Source organism: Colletotrichum fructicola (assembly GCF_000319635.2).
Source record: "Colletotrichum fructicola Nara gc5 chromosome Unknown KSG_Nara_v1_contig07, whole genome shotgun sequence".
In the NCBI taxonomy this organism is placed as follows: Eukaryota; Fungi; Ascomycota; class Sordariomycetes; order Glomerellales; family Glomerellaceae; genus Colletotrichum; species Colletotrichum fructicola.
The window spans coordinates 171635-191606 of record NW_027094057.1 but is presented as its reverse complement, the minus strand read 5'-3'; the positions used below and the strand labels follow the sequence as shown (position 1 = coordinate 191606).

Here is a 19972-nt window from a genome sequence, read left to right as displayed (position 1 = left end):
CTTCCGTTCCTGGATCGGCCTTCCGCTCAGTCGTTTGCTCTAGATTGGCTCGGCTTCTGTTTAACCTTATCGGCTAACGTTATTGACACACGTTGTTTGGATGATTTGGCCCCGGCGCTAGATGATATTTAGTTCTTGGGGCGAGACCGCAGGCACTCTCATTTCGACCCTGTTCTTGGGTGATCATGCGGCCTCGAAGACATCGGTTTTTCCATCCACCGCTGCAGTCGTGCCAAGGCGTCCGGCCCGCTGGCATCCGAATCTATTATCAAAGAACCACAGACCTGCTCAATCTGGGAATCTGATGTCGATCAGTTCCTCCGTGAACCGGTCTTTCATGGGAGCCACGGCCGAAGCGGCCCGAGTATGACCGGGGCTTCACCATCGTATGCAGAAGCCAAAGAAGGGGAACTCCTTACTTGGTATTTTCTTGGTCAAAACGATGGCCTCAAATATCACACCATGGAGTCCAAGTTCACGCAAGCCTCGACGCAAAAAGATCTGAGAATATCGCAAGTAGATCGTCCATCTACCTATGTTCTTGGGAGCTTCATGCCTAGTATACAACCGCGCCCTGCTGGCGCCATCTTGCATGAAAATCAAGCTCTCCTCTCAAGATACCGTAAAGCAAGAACGACTCCAGTCCGTAAAGCAAAACCAATGATACTTCGCAATGCCAACTTTCTCTAACCACCAACTTTCCGGTCCAAATCAAAAGCGCACTGCATTATCGCGATCCTCCAAAGTGCTCATGCAAAAAGCAAGCCACGTCTGTCAGCCACACCATCATTTTTTCTTTCCCTCCATCTTGATCAACTTCTTGAACGGCTTCACTTGCTTCGCAAGCTTCTCGTTGGGATCGATCCCCATATCTTGAATAACGTCCAACATGATGGTTCGGAAGACCTTGTCTTGGAATTCCGGCGGCACGGTCCCAAGGGTATTGAAGAAGGCATCGCGCTGGTTGACCTTCTCCTTAACGGTGAACTTGGGCTTCTCTTCGGTCTCCTCCTCAGGCTCTTCCATCTTCGCCTTCATCTCAAGAATCCAGGAGTCAACCGGCTCGTCATCATCGAGGCCATCGTCATCCTCGTCATTGTCGGTGTCAAACTCCGGCTTCTTCACGATGGTGCTGTCGCTCATGACGCTTTCCGTATCACTCTCTGCCTCGGCATCGAAGTCGTCATGAAGCTTCTTCTGCGAGAGGCTGTTGCCGACAGCCTTCTTGTTCTCCTTCAACTCCTGATTTCCCACCGCCGTATTCTTGGCTCCAGCGGCGTCCTTGGTGCTCTTGGTAGTCTTGCTGCCCTGAATGACTCCTCCTCTGGCTCCTCCTCCGCCGTCAGCATCATCGCGTTTGTCGAGTTTGGGTTTCTTCGTAGAGATGACCTCCAGACACTCCACCTCTGAATCAGATTGGTCTAATTCCACCTCCATCTTGCGCTTCTTTGGGGTCGTCGGGTTGACCTTGCGCTGACCGGCCGATCCGGAAGGCTTGAAGTAGGTGATACCCTTCAATCCTCGCGTCTTGTTGTAGGCGGACTTGACGCAGTCATACGACTCATTTCCGACGGCAGCGTTAATGACGTCCGAAAATAGGTAGGCTTGATCAGAGTTGATACCACTCGCCCAGATGTCGGGAAGACCGTTCTCATTGCGGAAGAAGATGGCCCATATGTCCACCTCGTTGTAAAGCGTCTTCTCACCTTTCACGAACCTGTTGAATATTTCACCGTTAATCATACGGCAGCCAAAAAGGTGTACCCACAAGCGGCAAACTGTGGAAAAAGGTTAGAGAGGAAGAAGGAATGACGAACCTGGTGAAGTTTCTGTAAGCTGTATGGCGAGCAACGTAGAAGTTGTTGATGCTGACAGGTCGTTGGAGGTCTGCCATGATCTTGCCTTGCAACTCGGGATGCCAAATCTCGTGCGCGTAGTCCTTTTCAAAAACGCGTGCGGTGTAGTCAATCCACGACTGTTGCAGCCGAGGACGGCCGGTGGCCTCGTCCTTGTCGTTGAACTGCTGTACCATGGCAGCGGAAGGTCCCATCTTGGCTTTCTTGGGTGATGAAGCAGAAGTGCCTTGAGGTGAGGGTGTCTCTTGCCAGGTCTGCTGGGGGCTCTGGGTGGAAGGCTCAGTAGATTTTCTGCCGGGGGCCCGCGCGATGGTGTTGTTAGTCATTTTCTCGTCAACGTCGATAACTTGAGTAGCAGCTCGATCGGCCGCTGGCTGTGCGAGGGAAGCCTGGTGGCGAGGTTGGTTGTTGACCTGAGCCGTCGAGAATGCGACAACTTGGGTGGTTTCGCGCGCAGGGCTCGAGGGACGAGTCTGGAAAGCGACCTTGTGAAAAGTCTCAGAACTCGCCTGCTGGACGTAGGTTTGCTGCTCGCCGTCACCTCCCTCAAAGAGTTCGGCGAACACGTGCTCTGGGATGCCTTCGGAGTCTTCGTCCACGGCGGGGCTGTTGTTTTGCTCGTAATAGGGCTGATCGTTAAGCTGACGGATCTGGGTGGAAGTAGGCTGTGAATCTTGGTCCCAAGCCACTTCGAAAGGGGGGTCTGGGGTCTCCTGGTCGTCGAGGTCAGCAGAGTCGAGCGCTGCAAGCAGGTAGACGTCGCGATCGGTGGGAGAGAGCCCGTCGGAGGATGAGAATCGCGGGCTAAGTGTGAACGACGAATCGCGGTGGTGGAAGGCGGAACCGTCGAAGTTTGCTGCTGTAAAAGCAGTCGCGGCCCCTGACATGCTGCAACCGGCTCGAGAGCGCACAATGTGCGGCCTGCTGAATGAATGGTGACACTCGATGGAACTTTATTGGAGATATGATCGAAGTTGAAGATGGCGATGTAAAAGTAGAATGGCGAAAGGGAATTCGGACATGTGAAGGGGTTGTGAAGTGGTTGAAGTTTGACAGATGGGTGGGTTGTGACGTGGGATTAAATAAACGATTCAAGGCGAAGTTGACAGGAGCTAAATCTGTGGAGGTGAGATTGTGCCGTAGAAGTAGGAAGGAGCGGAAAAGGGACGGCAAGGAAGGTGCAGGGTTTGAGCATCACGCAGCTGGGTATTCACCCGTAATATCTGATGACCAGTCACATGGAGGTCTTCAGCCTGGCTCTACCTAAATGTGGAAAAGGGAACGCACTTGTTGAGATCCTATCTGAACCAGGCTCATGCCATTCTTAGAGCATCATGGCAAACCCCATACAGCTTTACTCCTCAACGGAATTCTATGCCAAATCTATGGACACCCGCGAGCTCGTAGATCTGAAGCTGCTCAACCGTGCCAGTACTTGGCATCTTCGAGAGTCGTCATACTTTTCGATAATGAATGTTCTCGGAGTCTCCTGCTGCACTGGGACTGGCACTAGAACAGTTCATCATGAAAGTTGCAATTTGCCACGGCATCACAATTCAAAGAGAAATCGATCTCCTTTTGGCACAAGTCTCCTCGGCCTTTCCCCAAACAGACGACGAGCTGACCACATATGGATCGCCCTCTTTGCTGTTCGGGATAACATATCAAAAGTCTTGAACACTCACTCACAACTGGCATACCTCATGGTGTTGAAATCGCATAATTGCTTGGTGCTTAGGATGACGCGACATCGGCAACCAATCTGGGAAGACCTAGATGACGTGATGGGAGACGATTTCCGCTGCCCCACATCGTCGAAGCACTCAATGTTGGAGAAAACACCTTCTCGGTGAGACTCGCTGTTGCCCCGCGTTTTTCTCACGGAACAACCCGAGTGGACGTTCGAGATTGCCCGGCAAAATGCCAAATGATGAGTCTTTGATGATTGCACCCGGCATGGAGGGAGAGCCCGAACGGCACCGCTCGGAACAACGCGCCAGCAAGCTTCGTCGAGCGGGACGTGCCTGTCTCGGTTGTCGCGCCAGAAAGGTTCGTTGCGACGCCGTCGAGCGTAGTCCCTGTAGCAATTGCGAGTGGGACAATGTCGAATGCGTGGTCCCTCGAAGCCGTCGAAGTAGGTAAGTTCGTGTCATCGAGACTCCAAGGTAGTAAAGTGTTAACGCAGGGAGGAAAATCTTTGTTGGGGCACATAGACCTGCTGCCGATGTCCCGACAAGCCAGTTCTCGGGCCATGGAGGTTCTTCTACCGACATGAGTATGGTCGATGAAACGGCTACTCAGATCTTCCGCGATGCTGTCGATCTGGACTCAGTGGCTGTTGGGTCTAGCTTTCAGCCGGCGGAGAATACCCCACGGGCATCATCTAGCAATACGTCCACAAGCTTCTCAACGTCTAGACCATTCCCAGGGTTCATTGAGCCTCTAAGGTTTTGCAGGGAAGGATATGTCGAGTTTCTCGAGAAGCAGGGGGCTTTTCGCCTCCCCAGTCTGTCCTTACAAAGCGCACTCTTGAAAGCCTTCATCGAGTTCGTCTACCCACGCATGCCGTTGCTCAACTTGACCAAGCTATGCGAAGCCATCGAATCCTATGATGGAGGCACAAAAGACTTCAGCCTCTTGCTGTATCAAGCTATTCTCTTCGCCGGTTCCGCACATGTCAAACAGGCTGACTTGGCTGGTACCGAATTTTCTGATAAGCTGAGTCTGAGGAAGACACTATATCAGCGTGCAGAGGTAAGACGCCAGTTTCCACTAAACAGCATTCAACATAACAAAATTAAGTAGTTGCTATTCGACTTGGGAGGTCCACAAGACCATCTCGCCCTTGTACAGGTGGCTCTGCTTCTGACCTTCCGAGGTATATCGCAAGATTCGCAACTAGACCGGAAAGACTCATGGCACTGGATGAACACCGCCGTCACGCTGGCGCTTGATATTGGCTTGAACAAGGAACCCTCTCTGAAAGCATTCGATACTTCAGAAATCAGGTTACGACGGCGACTGTGGTGGTGCTGCTATGTCCGCGACAAGATTCTGGCCCTTGGGATGAGCAAGCCAAGCAGAATCAAAGATGAGGACCATAGTACCGCCATGCTCAGCATACATGACATGGACTTGGAAGCTCTGAAGACCGAAAGAACAATATTCGGGCGTATCCAATTAGGGCCGTACGATCATGTCGAAATGACGGAATCTGCTGAGTTGTGTGTCGAGAAGACCAGACTGTCGATGCTCATGCATCGAACGCTGCAGCTTCAACAAAGCCCCGAGAGTCGGCAGAATTCATCGCTGGAAGACACAGTGGAGGCAATTGAGGCAGACCTCTCAGCTTGGGTCAGAGAATTACCAGTTTCTTGTCAGATTCAGCCACTACCTATGAGGTTGCGGACCACCAGCATTCAGACCTCCATTCGATCGCGGCGGCATCTTTTGCACATGGCTTACAATTTTGCTCGACATACATTACACCATGAACGCAACGCGCAGCGGAAAGAACCTCATTTCCAAAGACCGGTTGAGTCTTTGGAGACATCAAAGCGCATCGTGTCCGAATGTGCAGACAACATCACTCGGCTTGCAGCCGATCTTCACCAAGGGCAAATGGATCCGTATCTCCCTATTGGGGCAATCACGATACTATGTCCCGCAATATCTACGCACCTCATCAACATGAAGAACCGAAACCAAGGCTCGAGGCATGCCGCTGTGTCAGGCTTTCGGGTCTGTATGAGAGTCCTAGACAAGCTGAGGGATCTCTATCCTGCAACAGAGGTCACCCTTGCATATCTGGATGTAGTTCTCCAGAAGGCACAGATGGAGTCAGCTATCTCGGTACGAGCGGTCTTTCAGCTCAACGAACGAGACCGAAGCGATATGCGAATGATTCTCGGAAGCCACTCGGGGAAATCGTGGGATACAAGCGTAACGTCGAAAGCCACAGATCTAGGCTTTGCTGGCCTTGAAGATGCTATGAACCAATTTGAACAATTTGATACCTGGGACTTCTCCGCGGACTACGGCGCGGAAGCATCAATGGGGTCAACATATCATGGGACATTACTCGGCCCGCCACTTTCGCCCAAAGACGCATTTGGACAGGTCGAGTTTAATGACCTGAATCCCTGGCAATGCCTGAACCTCGGATGGATTGAAGATGCGAATACCCAACTATCTATGGATGACGCCTTGATACCGGCGACAACAAATCTGGAAGCATCATGGTTTCAAGACGACACTCAATGAAGAATGAACAGAGTTTTCGAAAGCCTCGTGGCACTTTGGTATGAATTCTGGCGTTGAGGACGTCTAGTGTAGTACTTGATATGAATTATCAAATCGTAACCGATTTCATATCAGTACAAAATAGGGTAACCCTCATTTTAAATGGCTAGGATCCACTCATCGCCATAATCATACTCAGGCCGAGCGTCGCCGCCGTATTGGTTGACAGGCTCATTGCTTTCTCTCTCCTTGATGAAGGCTGCCTCGCAACTTTCGAAATACATTTTAGGTTGCGCCTTGTAAAAGCCGTCGTACTTAGTATCCAAAGCTTGCTCGAGAGATACGATGTCTCCGTCGGGGTGCAAAGCTGACCAAGGCCGGGAACAACGCCGGCCCTCACAATCTTTGAGAGCCATGATGACAGCATCAAGGCGATGAACGACCTCGGAAGCTCCTCTGCCAGAAAATTCAAAGTTTTCAACCAGGATCAAAGCCTGAGATGTGTCGGAAAGCAGGTTGACGGTTTGCTCGGGGTCATCCTGTGTCCCTGTTCAGCAAATGGATGTCTAAGATTGGTGGGACGATGACTTACCTTCAGATTGAAAAGTTCCCGCTCTCCCGTACACCACACCGAATAGTAAAGATTGAAGCTTTTCCCAACCAGACGGAGACCTTTATACGTGTTGTTGAGGTACAAACCTTCTAGCTTGCCAGACTCAAAGTGCTCATCACTGCGCAATCCATAGTGGCCTTCGGGAGCTCCCCAGCCCCAGAACTCAATGGCGGCATGTTCATTCCTGGTTTGGGCCACTTCACCTGCCCAGGGCATAGCTTCTCCATCAAGCTGTCGTTCTGCTCCCGCGATCTTGAGAATTGTTGGAGCGATGTCGGTGTGCGAGGTTGCAGAGTCGACTTCACCACCAGCCACAAGGCCAGGTCCACGAACGAACATGGGTATGTGAATGTCAGTGTCGTAACCGCATTCTTTTCCAGGATGCATTCGATGTTGACTAATGTGATATCCATTATCCGTTGAGTAGAAAATGTAGGTATTCTCAATCTCGCCGGCAACTTCGAGTCTTTCGACGAGCTCATGAACCATCTCGTCAACAGCTTGTAGGGCCCGCAGACGTTGGCGCTGGTAATGGTCGTTGTATGCGAGAACGCTCTCATTGAGCGCTTCAAGACGGCCGGGCCAGCTCGCCGCACCGCTTATTTGCCGATTGAAGGACTTTCCGCGGGGAATCTTGTAATCATGGAATAAGTGCTCATGTCGATATGCGCTTTGCGGCGTCGACAAGTAGGTTGTGTTCGTTCTCTCGTCGAACACCCAATTGGAATGTGGTGCAATGGGCGCAACTGTAAGAAACCAAGGCTCATCGCGGTTGAGTGCTTGTTCCAACAGAGCATAGGCTTTGTCAGCTACAACATCCGTATTGTACTTCCCGGCGTAGCTGACGGGCGGTTCACCATTATGTGTCATTTTCGTATCCCAATATCGATAAGTGTAGGGGTCGAGTAGAAAGTCGGACGCATTGAAGCCTCTCGCGAATGGCCGGTCATAATTCGACACGCCGTGGAAGTTCCAGAGCTTTCCTGAGTAGTAGGTATTGTACCCTGCTTCCTGCATCCACAGAAACAAGTAATTGTCGTTGAGACCTGTTTCCGCGACCTTAGGGTAGCCACCATGCGGAGGGGAAACGTTTGTGATGTTGTGGTTGTGCGCAGCTTTCCCCGTCCAGAGAGTGGCACGAGAAGGACAGCAGAGAGCAACGGTACAGTAGTGTTGAGTAAATGCCATGCCCTTTTCCACGATATCAGACTGGCGATACCTTGTCAGCTTGCATGATTCCACGCTTGGCAGCAGCAGCAGTGTTCAATCGTACCTTCAAGTATCGCATGTACTGAACACTTTCCATGTGCAGGTCTTGGTCATCGGTCAAAATGAAGAGGATATTGGGCCGCTTGGCCTGCACTAGAGTGGCCAGTGCCAGCCATTGTGCTAACCTCATCCCGATTTTGCCTCGTAAACGTCGAGCCTTGTTACTGGAGTGAAGAGATCATGAGGGGAAAAATCTGAATACCACATGAATTCTGAAGTGTCAAGAAAGATGTATGTAGGTTCAAAGGTAGTCCATAATACTTGCACCGGACGAGCATCCTGTCACGGGCCGTTGTGGGGCCATCTCTTGCGGGTCCGGCTGTACCCGGCTGTACTCGGCCCGCCGGCGCCGGGATCTGCCTCCTTCGGCATAGAAGCACGCTGAACCGCCTCGGACTGTGGGACATCGCCATCCTAATATGACTCGGTGGGACCTCCTTCATTTATCGATACTCAACACGTGCATAGTACCATTATCTTGTTTTTGGCGGTGTTGCGATCAAGTTGAGGCATCCAATGTCACCGAAACCTGATGTCGTTGAGTTTTGTAGTGATGTGTCTATCTGTATCGCCGCTAAACTGTCAAAGTCAAGTTCATGTCCAGGCTAAGCTTTGGAGGAAGGTCTGTGGCCAAAATGCTTCATGGAGTTGACCCAAATTGGCCCACCTTGTAGAGGACCCTCTCGAATCCTGCCGTCTACGTAGTTATTCTACCTAGGCCCAGCATGACCACATCCCTTGATATGATTGGTCTCTTAACCATACTTCACACGCACGCAATACCTCCCCCGGATGTTGTCAAGCGAGCCAGGCCGGATGGGCTGCCACTTCCCAATCAGGAGGATCAGCGTGAGCGACATGCATGAGTATGTAAAGCCATGGCGTCTCACCAGGAGAGCGATGAGCAGTGTGAGATAATGTTTACATAGTTGGACTCAGAGTTCAACCAAGACTTTTGGCCATTATTTGATTGTTTATTACTCCACCTGCCCCTAATGGAACCTCGTCGCCCGAGTCCGTCACTTTCTCGGGGAAATTTGGTCACTTTGAGTCAACACATTGACACTACGGGACACAACGGTATGGAAGAGGAACAAATATCCAGGGATTGGTCGAGTGCAGAAGAACGCAAGGTGAAGTTGAAGTACGGCACATTCACTGATTCTATTGACGGCTCGCATTGACATCTTGGTTGACAGGTTGGACATCGTGCTCATCACCACACTCATGCTCGGGTTCTTTGCTCTTCAACTCGACAAAACCAACATCAGCAGCGCTATAACGACCGACTTCATTCATGATATCGAAATCACAAATAACATCGTCAACAGCGGGAACCAGCTTTCACTTGCCGCCATCGTTATTTTCGAAATTCCATCCAACATGATATTGTCCAGGCTTGGTGCTCCTTTGTGGTTGACTATCGAATGTCTTGCGTGGGGCCTAGTCGCTACCTTCCAAGCTTTCATAACGAACAAAGCATCCTTTTTCGCTACCCGATTTCTGCTCGGAACCTTCGAAGCTGGGTATTTGGCCGGATCTCTAGTCGTCATCGGTATGTTTTATACCAAGACGGAGGTGGCAATGAGAATGACTGTGCTATACACCGCCAATTATCTTGCTGCTGGAACAAGTACTCTCATTGCGGCGGGCGTGTTTAAGATGGACCGTCTGGGTGGCTTCCACGATTGGCAGGTAAGGTCAACCAGTTCGTTTGAGATGACAGGATTCGAACTAACCTAACAAGTGGCTGTTCATCATCGACGGAGGTTTTACGATGATCGTCGCTCTACTTTTTATGTTTCTCCTACCGAAAAGCCCAAGATAGACGCGGCCCGTGGTTGGCATTGCCGCCTTTGATATCTTCACCCAACGCGAACGGGACATCATGACTCGTCGCATCGCACTCGAAGACACGAGTCGATCAGCCGAACTATCCCCCATCAACCCGCGAGATGCTCTCCGAGCACTCTGCACCAACTATTACATATGGCTACACTCGCTCGTGGCTTTGATCTCCCTTGTTCCCAAAGGTGGACTCCTACTCTATGCACCTACAATAATCAAGAACCTCGGCTTCGACAAGATCACCGCTAACTTGCTTGCTTCGGTATCAAACTACGCTCTCATCTTACTCTCGGTCTTCGCAGCGCGAATATCAGATTGGTCGCAGCTTCGAGGTCCGGTGTGTGGGGCCTGCACGGTTTACGCACTTGTATTTGCCGGCGTGCAATATTCCATGGTTCTAAGCACGGACAAATGGGGCAAATATGCTGTTTTCGTCATGTTCATGGCGGGTAACGCGACATTCCAGGGAGTAAATAGTGCATGGCTAGCTTCTAATGTCAAGAACCCGAAGGATCTTGCAGTTGGCCAAGCTCTCATTGTTATGGCAGCTAATTTGGGTGGTCTCGCCGGACAACAACTCTTTCGAGACGACGATGCACCGAGGTATACACGTGGTTTCTTAGGCATCATCGGTCTGTACTCGGGGACAATGGTGTTGGTTATGGGCCTCACCATGCCGTACTGGTTTAAGAATCGGAAAACCCGTGATTGCGATTGCAGAGGCAATGTAGCATTGGGGGGAGAAAAAAACGTGAATTCGAGAAGATTTCAGATTTGAGGTGGCTTTCTAGGCAACTTCACGGAGGGGATTTCCTACAAATATGATTTCACACTCATCGTAATGCATGCAGACATCTCATATTGATTGATCAAGTAGCTATTTACGCTTTCAATCGAGCCATGCTGGGAACCTTGTCAAGAACGGAGCGTGGAAGCAGGGTCAGACCTCTCTCAGGAGAGGGCTGAGCATTGGTTCGCGAGTATGGATCCGGACTGCAGCTGAGCCACCGTATCGTCTTCTGCAAACAGCACCATGCTTTCCTCTGTTGCCATGTACTTTGGCCACTTGAAGCCGTTCCCATCCGTTGGGTCTTTCGAAGGATCCGTTGCGAAGGAAAGCCACAAATCTTGATGACAGGTTAGTGGGCCAATTCTGAGCACCGCATTTAATCGACTAACCTTGCATTGCCCCCGCGACTTGCCACTCAAACTCCGTCGAATTTCCGCGATACAAGAAGTGGGTTCCAAAGATAATGGGCAATTCAGCTAGATGGGCATATAGTTAGCTGGCTTCCGGGCGAATAGTCGATTGGAAAGAGAGCTTACCACTGTGCATTGCTCCCAGCCAAGGTACAGGGGAGATGTTGCTAAAGTTTCCAGCGTATTCGTAGTAGTAAGTTGTGAGACCGGCTAGGTCGCGGTTGCTGAGCTTGGGATTAGCGAAATGCCCATGTACAGTCTATGGAGAGCCATACGCGACTTCTTGGGATACTGGACAGTTGATAGACTTCAGGCCATTCTCATACTGGCCCGGGAGCATGCCGTTAGGGTCGTACGATCCCAGGGACGCCCCTTCGTTGGCGTTCGATCCGGTCATGTATGGCTTTGAATTATGAGTCACATAGTACTAGTTATGGCAAGGGGATATCATACCACGTCTGCGAACCTTCCTTCGAAGAGGCGCTGTGATGAGTTGGCAAAGGCTGTCATGTTATCAATCACTGGACGAAACCCTAGACCTGTGCCACTAAAGCTGAGGGTGTCCTGGATCACTTTCGCGTCGAGATTCTGCATGCATTGAAGCTCCATGTCTGCGGTCAAGTTCGAGCATCCGAAAGATCCAGCAAATTTCGTGAAGGTCGTGTGCTCAGGATCGCTAACAGTCAAAGTTGACGCGGCGCCGGAGTCTGCAATCAATCCCGAGACAATGGGGTCTTCGAACCAGGCATATCCATACATGCCTACTGACATGCCGCCGGCTGACTGGCCCCACAGAGTAATCTTGTCTGGGTCGCCGCCAAAAGCGGCGATGTTATCCCTTGCCCACTCGACAACGAGTCTTTGGTCAAGGAGTCCAGCATTCTGAGGAGCAGATTTTGCGTTCGGAAAGCCGAAAATGTTGACGCGATAGTTCATGATGACAAAGATATGGCCTTGGGTTTTCTGGATCCATTGATCTGGGATCTTGTACAGCGAGTCGGCCCCTCCGCCGGTGAAGCCACCACCTGGAATGTAGATAAATACCGGGAGCCTTTCGGCTATCGGGTTTAGCGGGGCGTATATGTTGATATAAAGGCAGTCTTCGGATTGTCCGCCCTTGATGAGAAACTCCGGGACATAGTCGGTGTAAGCTGAGCTGGCGTTGCTGAGCTGCTGCATGCAGGATGGCTGGTACGAAGTTGTTGTCAAGTTTCCAAACGGTGTCTTGGGTTGAGGCGGCAGGAACCGAAGAGATCCAACCGGCGGCTCAGCGTAAGGAACGCCGAGCCACTGCCGAACGTCTGGAGTTGTTTCATTGATGAGCCCTGTTACGCTCCCAGCAGTGGTGTGGATCGTCAGGGAGCTCGGCTTTCGCTGTTGAGATTGGTTCGGGACCCCCCTGGCGCCCACGGCCAGAGAAAGGACCCCGTAGGCCAATAGAACGACACACTGCATGGTGAAGAAAATTCCCGGAAACAGGAGTTCTCGTGTCTGACAAGCGGAACCTGAGAGGGAAAAGGGCAAGAGACCGTCCCATCTGAGTGCGAAGCATTTGTGCCATTTATCAACCCAGACAAGCCCACTTATGCTGGTCCGGCCGAGGGATGGCAACAGGAGGATTACTAGGTTGTGCAATGGTACTGGGACGATTTCCAATCCATCTGGGCAAGAAGCAACCAAACCGGCAGAATATTTAAGAGAAACCCATGTCAAGAATCATCTTTTGATTACGTTCCCCGCATTCGTAGCTACATTGGGTCTACGAGATGGTCATCAACGTCGACTTTTCCCCCAGACCCCGGATTCTCCAATGCGGGGTTGCATTATAGCTTGTTTAATGCGGGGATGATGGCAAATGCCACCTGCAAGACATCACCTGTCGCCCTCTGGATAAACTATCATCACAACTCGGCAGTATTGATATCTTTCAGTTGATCGTGCCGGCCATGACGGATGGGCCGTCTCAGAAGGCTTTGTTTAAGCGTCGATGTCGTCATCCGCCTCCAAATATTTGTTACTGAGAGTGAAACCATCCCAATGCCCAAAGCCAGAAATTCTGCCTTAAAGAGACCAAAAGCGAATGTAGTGTAATTGATGAAGTCTAAACTATGTAATGATTGAGGTGAACCGAACAGTGTGTACGAAGTAATCTTGGAGGCTCCCGCTTCTATGAGCACTCAGTTAGTTCCCCAGACAAAATTGTCAGCTCGAGGCTCTATTTAGATGATATTTCTAGCAACCTCTGGAGCAACGAAATGTATCGGTTGAGATGTAAGCCCGCCAAGATCTTGGCAAGTCGATTGGATCTCTTTGCTTGGACCTTGTCGAAAATGAGAGTGTCGAAGAGTTCGTTCGAAAATCGACCTTGCAGATCTTTCAGACCCCAACCAGCCTCGCTCCCAATCTCGACAAGAATTTTACGGAACTCTTCAATCTCTGCCTTGTAGTCTTCTTTCATTAGCTTCTCCAACCAGGGTTTGCCATTGACTTGGAATTTTTCCCATTCTTTGGCCCAGTGAGGACGAACACGCAGCGGCTTTTGACTTCGTGGGTCCTTCAAGCTCATCCACTTGTCGAGCACTTGTTGCGCGAAGCCAACCCACTTGTCAACGGGTGTCGCTTGCAAAGTAAGTATTTCGATGGCACATGTTCCCAGCTGATTGTGTCGCTGAGGAGCCATGATGATATCACTGCCTCCCATGATTCTCATTTCCAGAGGCATGCTCATAGGGCAATCCTTGATATTGGCATATGCCAGGAGGATTGCGTCCCACCAAGCACGCTGGACCGTAGCATAGTCAATTTCAACACGACCCTCTCTGGTCGATCCAGTGTGCTTCTTTGAAACGAGAGGGATCTCAACCTCCATGTCTCTGACGCGGACATTCTGTATAGCTCTTTGGAAGTGCAAGGCGTCTGGGACGTAGGTAGTGACCCTTTTGGTCGGAAGAGCGTTGGTTCCCGCCAGAGAAATGAGTGTTACGACAGACTCCCGAATGCCAGTCAGATCAATCAACTTCTTCAGGAAGTCCGCATTCTGTAGAATGTTCATCGTAACAGATTGTACGAAAGAGAGAAATATCTGCCCGTTGTCTGGGAACTCGACGACATCGCTGCTGTCCGCGGTGTCATTCCAGCAGTTGACCCATACTTTTTGAGAATATGGAAACCAGAACCATTCGGAATAGTAATCATTCGTAGCCTGGCGTTCAAACTCAAGTTGGCGCTCTCGTTTCTCCTTTGTGCTCAACGCCTTCCAAGGCAACAAAAGCACTGGTGGGATGAACCTCTCGTCCAAGTCGGGAGGAGGAGGGATGGCATGGGTCACAGGCACTGTCTTGGGATTCAACTGGGCGTAGGTCATTGGGGGCATCTCGAATGTGATGTGCGTGACAACCCCCATCAGCCCGAATGCACCACTGGCAGCACGAAGATGTTCAGGCTTAGTGACAGACCTTGCCTCGCCGTTGGCATCCACATAGTCGATGCGCCGGACAATGTCGCTCAATGTTTTGTGTCGTCGACCGGCACCGTGGCAAATTGGGGCATTGGATCCGCCCATGGTGATCTCTACCATAATAACGTTCATCGGCAGGGTGACTCGTCTGTTCTCAATGCACCACTGGCGAAGCCTCTCATTGGTGCAAGCTGCACCGACCTTGACCAGGTAGTTCCCTTCCTCGTTCGGCTTGGCGGAAATCAACTCAATATCTTCCAATTCCGTCGGCTCGTCCTGTCTGAAGGGCCAGAACGGGAGAGCAGTGGTATTGGGGAGCTTCGTAGCTTCCTTTAGGCCAAGGAGAGAAATCAGGATGTTCTTTCCAGGCCCGTCTCTGCCGAATACAGGGGACCAGGAATGACCTAAATTTTCCAGTTAGTACAAAATACAACCCTTTGCAATAAGATTGGAACTGACGAAATCCTGCACAACGCACGCCCATGTTCTGCTCTTTTGCGAACTTAACGATCAATTGAACCTCCTTGACAGACTTGGGAACACAAGTTAGGTACGGAGTGTTCTCTACTGTCAGTCCCCAGTTCTGAAACTTTGTGTCATAGTACACCTGCCTATTGGTTAGCCAGTTGACCTCTTCCCTAGCCTCCGGCAAACCATTTACGCACCAGAATGCCTGCTCCTTCAAGCTCATCCTGATGAAGTTGGGTGAAGGCTCTCATGTCGGCAAGCAGAGATTGTAGGATTTGGGCAACAGGAAAGTCGGCCAAGTGTTCTATATGCTGCTCTTTGAGCTTTGTTATGCCTTGTGCCCCAATTTGAAAAATGCAAGCCGCTTGGTAGAATTGCTCTAGCTCTTCTCGACATCCTAGGCTTGGGCCCATATTGTATTGCTTGCCCAGGTTCTTCGGGTCACCCGACTCCCCGCCTTCTAAGAACCTTTCGATGAGGTTTTGTTCATCATCAGTATGCTTGTGTAAAATAGATGAGTAGGTACCGTCGGTCTCCGAGTCTTTGAAGACTCTCAATAGTCTTCGGATGAAGTGCACATGATCGACCTCAACATCCGGATTGACGTAATCAGCAAGCAGATCTTTCAGACCAGGTACATCCTTGGCACTGAACTTGATGGACTGGTCTAAGCTGTCGACGATAAACTGAAGTCGATCGTTGACCGTACAGTCCCAAGCGGTTGGGGGCGCCATGAGGGATAGAAGGAATCCTCAAGACGGTATGAAACCGGACCTTCACAGGTCAGGAGATGAAAAGAATGAGAAATCGATCACTTTGGGTATACTGACAAAGACCTTTGTAAACCGGTCCACGGAGGCCGCAGTTTTGTATCACCTGGATTACACCTGGAGAGAAGGTAAGGCAGTGTTCGTCTCGTCAATACAGATTCCTGTTTCTCTGTGTCAGCCAATTGTGTAATTTCATGCGCGAAGTAAGAAAAAGACAAAAGATGATGCGTGTGTGAAGTCTTACTTCAGCCTGAACTAAGTTCCGTTGAGTGACCACAGGAAGGAGGTCCCTCACTTGGCATGCGTCGTAGGGTTGAACGAAATACCAGGTCTTGGGGAAACAAACGCAGCATGGGATGCGCTGCCCACGACAATTATATAACAACTTTGCGAGAGCGTTTTCTAGCGCAATTAACAGCACCGAATTGACGAACGTTCGTCAACCTGCCTAATTTATGACAACGATGTGGTATCGTAAGATCTATGTTCTAAGACAGGTTGATTCCAATTGAATTGAGTCACAGGACATTAAAAGTTGGCCGCATTGGGTTGTGCTATTGGCGGCTGAGATAGTGTCTGACTGGTATGTCGCGTGCACTCCGTGAGGGTGTCGTGTTGCTGACAACTAAAAGCGTGCGTCCCCGCGCCTCGACGGCTAATCACGAGAATTAAATCTGGACATTGCGCTATTTAGTGAAAAATCTGATAGGAATCGTAGATATCATCCATGCATTGGCTAGATATCATCCGTCTATCTGACTCTCGACAGAAAGATTCGGTAATTACACATGTCGGTCGGGTCGAAGTATGACAAGCAGGCCTCTGTGTTTATGAGATTTCAGGGTTCATCAATGTCGAAAAGGCGTAATAGCCAAAACGTCGCCGGGGTAGGCTTTTGCAATGACCTGTGAAGCGTGGGGGTGTGTCAGAAGCGCGCATCATCCTCACTAATTACGTTTCGTTCCTGCACCACACCAGGCTATGTATTTGCCGAAGGCGCTACCGCAAGCCTCCCGCGCGTGCTTAAAAGTACACAGTCATGCTGTCACGAAGGTCAGGCCCAGAGAATTTAGTCCTGCTTGGCAAACGTTTGCATGATACCTTATGAAGCGGGCAAATTAAATCGTCCCAGTGATTCAAATATTCTGAAGAACACGTGAGATCACAAACGCGTTCTGGAGAAAATAACCGAATGCGACTACGAAGCATATCCTTTGAAATGGCATGTATAAGTAAGTACATGTCTATCTCTAAGCCTATGTCCATCCAATGCAAAAGGGAAAACATCCCCCTCCCTCTGTCACGCTGTGCCAACTTGCGTTCATAGTTAGGCCAAATAACCACGCAAGAAAAGGCACAGATATTACTCAAGCCAGAGAAGCACCTTCTTGGGGCTGGATTTCAATGAGATTGCCATCGGGATCAGCCACAAAAATCAGAGGCTCAGTGTTCGGAGCCAAAGCTGCCTCGATCTGCTTCTTCTCGGCGGAGCTCAGCTGGTCAAGAACTTCAGCAGGCAGACCAGTGGCACCAGACACCTTGCCCCCCATAGGGAGCGATTCTCCGTATTTCTTCATGACATTCACATCGGGGAGGTCATCCAATCGGCTTTGCATAGCCTTAATGTCTGGAACGACCATACCGATATGCGCAAATGTGTTGGGTCGCTCGATACCGGCCTCGATGTTGTTGACAGGGACGTCGACATAGATCAACTCAATCAAGCCTTCGGCGTTGTTCTTCTCGCGGTTTAGCTCCAGAGTAGTCTGATAACCGGTTCCGTTCTTTCCGCCGTGGCTATGTCCCATGTACGTGATAGAGTAATGCTCGGTAACGTGCAAGGTGAAGATCTTGCGAAGACCGAAGACGTTTGAGTAGAAGTCGACGCTGGCGGTGAGGTTTTTGACGTTGATGCAAAGGTGGTTGATGAAATAGCCAGTCGTAGCGTAGTCCGCGGGATCATCAGTCCCGAGTTCCGGATAAGGGTATTGGATCGTCCCGTTTGTCGATCGGGCTTGAAATTGAGGCAGAGCGTGGCCGATGACATGGCCGAGAAGCTGAGATCCGATGATGATGGCAGTGAAGAGGCGAACCATGGTGGTGGTTTGTGCGGCGTTCAAGTATTGGTAGCGGTTAAAGTGGTTCTGAAAATCAAATATTTTTCTGGGTTCTCAAGATGAAGAAGGCAATGAAACCAAAGTGAAGTCAAAGGCTAGGAATTACTGCGCATTTATATCTCTTCGAAAGCGCGTGTTGAGCACTTTCCGACCCCAGTGTGTTCATCAGTGTTCATCCGGTCGCCGCCCTCGCTTCTCGCGGTCGCGTTTACCAAAGTCCCAAAAAAGGTGTTGGTTGGTTTTCACTGCCATAAGTCTGCCCGAACCCGACTCGAGCGACAACGCCATTGGGCGCAGCCTGGATAACCCCTGGCGGCACTATTCCTTCGTGGCTTAGCAGGGCTTACAGAATCTTGTCGCGGACGGTCGGATGATCGGCGGCGCTGTAAGTGAGGTACTCAGCGACGGCGCATTTGTTGATGCTCACCTGCAATGAAGTCGGTATTGCGTTTCTAATGGTCGTCATCACACGCGATTTTTTATCAGCACGAGACTCAAGGTCGGTGCCTGATAACATTGAACTATGCGATACAATTTGAGTTGTTGCAGAAAGCCTCACATTACTACCCCAGCCGAGACTCAGTCGTGCCTCATGCGCCGCAGACTATGTCTTGACCGCATATTCAGCTGCTCCACGTAAATTAAATATGTGGCAATGAAACGGGGCAATTTGACTAGTTGCAGGGTGCCTTACAAGTCATGTCAACGTTTTCTGCTGGGAAGAGATTGAGCTTTCTTGGCCAGATAGCACCTTTCGAAAACATGTTCAAATTGTGGTAAACGCACCGGCGTGACAGCGAACCTCACCCAGCCAACCTTTGCACCAGACGCCTAAAGTTTACTGTCCCTCCATCCATTGACATTCTTGCTTTCTCCCATCTTGCCTTCATATCCAACCAGGATCCTTGCCTGCTGGAGATCTTGTGCAAGACCACCTAGATGGACCACGTCGGCAGCAACCATGATGAGGCTCATACGCTCCCCAGCCGCCTTCAGCTTTTCGGAGCTGCCGAGAGGAGCAGAGCCAAACGCAAAGCCGGCGTACGGTTTGTCATGCCTGTCAATCGTGTTGAAGAACAGTTGGGATATCTCCAGCCATTCGGGCTCTGTGGCACCGATGCCACCCCACTTGGCTTCAAGATTCATGCTGACCCGCGCATCAAGTGTCCCAAACCATACGATATCAATATCGGGACATTCTGTGAGAATCGCGTCGAGATTGCGAACCCCCTCAGCTGATTCAATTTGGATCATGATGGCAGCCTGGTCGTTGAGGCACTTGTGCAGGTCGCGCGAAGTGTCATACGGGGCATCAGTGAACCCAGGAACAAGACGAAAGGGAGGCAAGGACCGAGTCCCGTTCTGGTTCGTTCCAAACTTTGCAGCCGAAATGACGTGTTTTGCCTGCTCGACGTTTTCGACTTGTGGGATTACGAGACTCGCACCACAATCAAGTGCATGACCAATGGCGCCGTGATCATGACCAGGGACACTACAAAATACGGATGAGAGGCAGTACCGTCGATGTTAGGGCGTTGGACTTACCGAACGAATGGAATTGTCCGACCGCCACTCATAAAAACGGTCTCATGAACCATCTAGCCATGTCAGTTGAACTCCTTACGGTAGGTATGTAGACACTTGATTTACAGTAGTCATGGTCTCCACGTTACAAGATGTATGCTCCCAGTCAATCCAGCAAGCGTCGAATCCCATGGGCGCGACATAACGCGTAATTGGGACGGAACTGAGTCCTGCATAATAGCAGATAATGGGTGGAATCTTCTTATCGTGGGCATCTCGGATGGCTTGACGAGCTTTGTGAGGCTGGAAGAGAGACGGAGCAGCGTACGCCATCATCCCCTTTGAGGAGACAACCTTGTACTCTTCGCCGTTTTTGGACATTTTGATGAAGTTACGTTGTTGGAATGTTTAGTAGGTATGGAGGAAATAGATTTCAGAGACCAAGTTGCAAGAGCCTGTGTTTGAAGAAAAGGGGCAGTCGAATCTCAGAATAACCCAGATCATGGTTCCATTCATATACAATTACCTTCATTAGCATCTGAAGTACCGATGATGACTGTCAGCTAGCGGCTGACTCCATATGCAAGCTTCGTGTAGACAAGTATGCA

At 50.5% G+C, this 19972-nt stretch overlaps 7 protein-coding genes across 7 annotated transcripts; 1 reads left to right on the top strand and 6 right to left on the bottom strand.

The window, feature by feature from the left end:
* Positions 1-786: 786 nt before the first annotated feature.
* On the bottom strand, positions 787-2743 carry CGGC5_v011702 (uncharacterized protein; the record flags this gene model as incomplete). The annotated part of the gene is made up of 2 exons (XM_032023680.1): positions 787-1717; positions 1818-2743. 2 exons carry the CDS (start codon positions 2741-2743, stop codon positions 787-789), a joined length of 1857 nt encoding a protein of 618 aa, XP_031879614.1.
* A 1033-nt stretch (positions 2744-3776) lies between these two features.
* Positions 3777-6119, top strand: CGGC5_v011701 (Cutinase transcription factor 1 beta; the record flags this gene model as incomplete). The annotated part of the gene is made up of 3 exons (XM_032023681.1): positions 3777-3994; positions 4046-4610; positions 4662-6119. The coding sequence occupies 3 exons, from the start codon at positions 3777-3779 to the stop codon at positions 6117-6119; spliced, it is 2241 nt and encodes a 746-aa protein (XP_031879613.1).
* A 137-nt stretch (positions 6120-6256) lies between these two features.
* Positions 6257-8110, bottom strand: ARS-0 (Arylsulfatase; the record flags this gene model as incomplete). Its single annotated transcript, XM_032023682.1, has 3 exons — positions 6257-6637; positions 6691-7920; positions 7985-8110. The coding sequence occupies 3 exons, from the start codon at positions 8108-8110 to the stop codon at positions 6257-6259; spliced, it is 1737 nt and encodes a 578-aa protein (XP_031879610.1).
* A 2669-nt stretch (positions 8111-10779) lies between these two features.
* Positions 10780-12483, bottom strand: Ache-0-0 (Acetylcholinesterase; the record flags this gene model as incomplete). Its single annotated transcript, XM_032023683.1, has 5 exons — positions 10780-10955; positions 11008-11094; positions 11155-11252; positions 11304-11431; positions 11482-12483. 5 exons carry the CDS (start codon positions 12481-12483, stop codon positions 10780-10782), a joined length of 1491 nt encoding a protein of 496 aa, XP_031879643.1.
* Positions 12484-13243: 760 nt separating this feature from the next.
* On the bottom strand, positions 13244-15687 carry CGGC5_v011698 (L-gulono-1,4-lactone dehydrogenase; the record flags this gene model as incomplete). Its single annotated transcript, XM_032023685.1, has 4 exons — positions 13244-14889; positions 14945-15092; positions 15151-15413; positions 15480-15687. The coding sequence occupies 4 exons, from the start codon at positions 15685-15687 to the stop codon at positions 13244-13246; spliced, it is 2265 nt and encodes a 754-aa protein (XP_031879635.1).
* A 1403-nt stretch (positions 15688-17090) lies between these two features.
* On the bottom strand, positions 17091-17819 carry GLX1 (Lactoylglutathione lyase; the record flags this gene model as incomplete). Its single annotated transcript, XM_032023686.1, has 1 exon — positions 17091-17819. The coding sequence occupies one exon, from the start codon at positions 17817-17819 to the stop codon at positions 17091-17093; it is 729 nt and encodes a 242-aa protein (XP_031879541.1).
* A 625-nt stretch (positions 17820-18444) lies between these two features.
* Positions 18445-19745, bottom strand: garL (5-keto-4-deoxy-D-glucarate aldolase; the record flags this gene model as incomplete). Its single annotated transcript, XM_032023687.2, has 6 exons — positions 18445-18467; positions 18535-18555; positions 18627-18642; positions 18702-19332; positions 19386-19438; positions 19491-19745. 6 exons carry the CDS (start codon positions 19743-19745, stop codon positions 18445-18447), a joined length of 999 nt encoding a protein of 332 aa, XP_031879539.2.
* Positions 19746-19972: the final 227 nt, after the last annotated feature.